Source organism: Lottia gigantea (genome assembly GCF_000327385.1).
Source record: "Lottia gigantea unplaced genomic scaffold LOTGIsca_1, whole genome shotgun sequence".
In the NCBI taxonomy this organism is placed as follows: Eukaryota; Metazoa; Mollusca; class Gastropoda; family Lottiidae; genus Lottia; species Lottia gigantea.
This window is the reverse complement of record NW_008706746.1, coordinates 271,759-275,969: the sequence shown is the minus strand read 5'-3', so window position 1 is coordinate 275,969 and position 4,211 is coordinate 271,759. Positions and strand designations below refer to the sequence as shown.

Here is a 4,211-nt window from a genome sequence, read left to right as displayed (position 1 = left end):
CGACCTTTTGGCAGAAAATATCAAACAAGATAGATGTTTTCCTCACAGCCACTCGAGGCAGAAATGTAACAAAAAATTCAGCGCACACAGGGGAAACAGCTCAGCTCCCAACCTCTTGAGGCAGGCAGCTCAGCTAGTTCCTCTCGTCTGCGGTGCGCTTTAATAGACCATTTGAATCTAATTTTCATTCTGTTTCATATTTTTCGACATACCACAATTTCAATCTTTAGCTGTTGAAAGAATTGAATCAAAACGAAATCATATTTCTGAAAGACTGAAAGCCAATTTAACTGAGGTCTGATTTTCGGTTCATCTCGCATAATATAAATAAAAAAATTCTATGTTATCAGCCAGTCTAATAATTTTCTTGCGTCAATTTATGAATAATAAAAAAACGAAAGACATTAAGAATTAAATAAATGATTTATTAAATTAGAATCATGAAATTAGTAAAAACCACAACCAGTATCATAACTAAATGATTTCATGACATGTGATTGGTCCAAAGGAATAGCACCAAAGACATTGTCCAATCAGATTTCTGTTTCATTCATGCTTTAATTAGATATATTTGACACCTCAGCACTTGACAAGATTATCCTTTCGACATCAATCGATATGATAAAACACATTCCAAGTTTTTAATTTTGATTTTCAAGTTATGTGTATTGAGGATAATGAGATCGGATCTGACGGGGTAAAGGTGCGGGAAGACGTGTTACAATGTTCGGTACACGGTACAATATACATATGGTTAACACACACGAACCTTGGTCACAGCAAATTTGAAGCTCTACCTCGACTTAATGAATCGATATTTCAAATCTTCTATAATACTCACTTAGTCTTAAACAAACATGAAAAGTTTTGGAAATGGCTACAATAGAACTTTAAGAGCGCTCAGTTGAAATATTATAGCCTTTTTTTCAAAAAAAAAAAATTCACTTGAGGTAGTGACTCAAAATGGCTTTGCTATTTCCATATAAGAACCATATTATGTAGTTTCATATGAGATAAGAATGAACAATAAGGTAGGATATAGAAGAACTAATTGATGAACACAGTACCCTGTCACTTCGCACCATTAAGTTGAAAGACTATTGCTTGGAGATTGCCGGAGAAAGAGTCTTGGGTCGAATATTTTTAGGGTTAATCAATGGTAAATACGGTAGCAGAACCTTAGGGATGTACCTCCATGCATAGGCGGGGATTTTCCCTTCTCGTACATAGTTTGGAATCGGCGGCATTCCACCTTTCTTGTTGCTCATTCCTCGAATGTTAAGAGAGTTTCCATTTTTCAAGAAATCCGGTACTTTTGGTATACGCCCGGATTTTCGACTTGCTCTTAAAATAAATTCAGGAATTCTTAAAAGCTTTCCTCCTAATCGAAAAAACGAAGGAGTTTTTGATCCAAGAGCTTTTGAAGAAACGTCTGCGTGAAGATTGGCATTAGTATCAGGAACTGCGGTCAGAGAAACGCAGTTGACCATAGTAACGGCAGCCACCACCATTAAACACATCGCCATTTTAGTCATCTTTATATCTGTAACAGAAATTATTTTCAAGTAGTTAATCTTTAAATGTTCTAGTATATGATATGGATAAAAATTTGTACAATCAAGATAAATCCGTTAATCAAAATCCCGTGAAAAGTATGACAAAAAATCGAGAGTGCAACTTGTATAGTAGTGGACTCCTCCAAGTACTATTACTATATGTTTCGAAAAAGAATTAGCATGATCTGTACTATTTGCATATGCATGAGAGTTGTCAGTTTATTGATCGGTCATCTGAGGCTACCGCTGCGGACAAATCGGTATTAATCTATAAATTTCCACTGAGAAAATAGTCTCATATTTATTTCTTATTTCGAAAAAGTTGTCAATTTGTTATTCGTTTCATCGAATTTTTAAATTTTGAACTAAAAGAAAACAACACCCAATACAATATGAAAATTTTGAATATATATAAAAAGCAATTTTTCAGATTCCAATCGAAATAAATTCGTGAATTGATCAATGAATAACAAAAGAAAAAATGAAATAATGAATAATTGAATAACAAATTAAAACAATTTGAATTAAATTGAATAAATATATATGAATTATTATAAACAAACGAAAATAAATAAAAAGAAATAAATATTAGAAAAATAAATAAATGAACGAATTTACAGTATTTTTGGGGGGGGGGGGGGGGGGGTGAAATATTTTTAAATCATGTATTAAGATTATTTATCTTTTTCAGAATTATCATTATTGTTTTCTAGTCTCTTTTTTTGTATAGATTGTAAAATGATATTTAATAAAAGAAATTTTGTTTATTCAATATACCTAATGGTAAATCATAAAAAAATTAAAGCACCAAAGAAATAACATAACTAACCTTTTGATTTTCGACTCGGAAACTTTGATGAGACGGCACAGATGATCAAAACTAGCCGAGAAGCACTTTTACTGTCCCGCACCAATTCAACGGTATGGTTGTAACCTGCTTCAAGTCGGAGGTTTCAATACAAGGGACCGGATAGATGTCGGAGTTTTATCGACGACGGTTCTGATATAAGCCGGATCACATCAGACTGACTGACTGATTGTCTCCAGATCTTTGACAAAACGATTTGTGATAAAGATGTCAAATCATAAATTATTATTTCAAACGCCCATTTCTTAAAACATCGAAGACTTTGATGACAGAAAAACAGCGAGAGAAACTCTAATTTATGCGTAAGACAGCTGGCATATATTGTAATTTTCCATGTGTTTTTAATATTTTTGAAGAATTCGTGTTTTTTATCAATCAATCGATCTGTCACTGTTGGTCATCAACCAATCAATTCAAATTATAAATCACTTCCGAGATCTATACGTACTAAAACATAAACTATGCCATAAAATATATTTATATCTTGAACGAGATCTATAAATAATTTTGTGTAAGACAACTAAAATTGCCAAAAAAAAAAGAAAAAAATTATAGATTGCTAAAACTTTCATGTTTCTGACCTCAAAACAAAATAACGATAGCTTTTGCGTCGTTTGGACACAATTGCGTTTGAATTCCACCCATGATCTAGTTTATAAAAATATGCAATATGAATAATGAATATCAAAATTTTAAAAAGGGAATATTTTACACTGCTTTTTATATTCCTGTACTCCATAAACTCTCTTGGTTCTCAGGTTATTCAGTACTGGTGATATTCACCAAAGTGCACTTTACACTACTCATCCAAACAATTAATTTTTAAAAATATGTCACAGTGAATATAGACATGTCTCTAATCAACATTAATCAAGAATCCTCCACATGGGAATCCCTCGACAGTTGGAAATCGAAAAAGAGCAGGCTAATGCCGCTGTCCCGGCAAAATTTCCCTCATTGCACCCTATATGGTATTGCTCGTCTTCATTTGCCCACATGATGCATAACAATAGGGCGTAAAACTCCATTCATTTCATTTTTTACTCCACAAGGGAATTCGAAAAATGCCCATGAATGCAAGAGGTACTTGGTGGCTCAGTGATTAAGACGCTCGCTCGCTTCCTACACAGGAAAAAAAGTTCCCGGGGGAGGGGCTCCGACCCACTTAAATCCACGTTGAGCTACTGATGTCTTATATAAATAACATAACCAAAAAACCTTGGTCATGGTATTGTATAGGTCCGGCTGTGTACTTTGATATGTGATAAAGCGGAATTGAGTTAAACGTCCTGCTTCTCCACCTTAATGAGTTGAAAGAAAAAAAAAGCAAAGCCATGCAGTGTGCCAGGGGGTGAATTGTGTTAGGACACTGGTAATAACGTTGTCATTTTCGATGTCCGTAGAATCTTTAACTTGACACTTATTTCATTTTATATAAGCCTTCTTTACGGTTGTTTGACTTCACGTGTGCAGACCTGTTCACCCAGTGAACTTTTTTAACCTTGTGACAGTCAGGTGACAGCAGCCTGATTTTTCACTGAATATATTAAACACGTTCCATATGTATGCCATCGTCACAATGTCAAGCTATTACAAACTTCGTCTTATTGCAATAGAAACCTGCCTTGTATCACTATCAAGGAATGTAGTGAATTGATTGGATTTTACGCTAGAGAAATCAAGAGCATACGACATAAAGACTATAAACATTATGACTTATGTTTGGGCTCTCATCTGCTGTTTTCGGTAGCGTACAATCCAATCAAATCTGGCTATTGCAGTCAAGG

General features: G+C 34.1%; 1 protein-coding gene across 1 annotated transcript; it reads right to left on the bottom strand.

The window, feature by feature from the left end:
- Positions 1-409: 409 nt before the first annotated feature.
- Positions 410-1,526, bottom strand: LOTGIDRAFT_227783 (hypothetical protein; the record flags this gene model as incomplete). Its single annotated transcript, XM_009045373.1, has 1 exon — positions 410-1,526. One exon carries the CDS (start codon positions 1,524-1,526, stop codon positions 1,098-1,100), a length of 429 nt encoding a protein of 142 aa, XP_009043621.1. The 3' UTR covers positions 410-1,097.
- Positions 1,527-4,211: the final 2,685 nt, after the last annotated feature.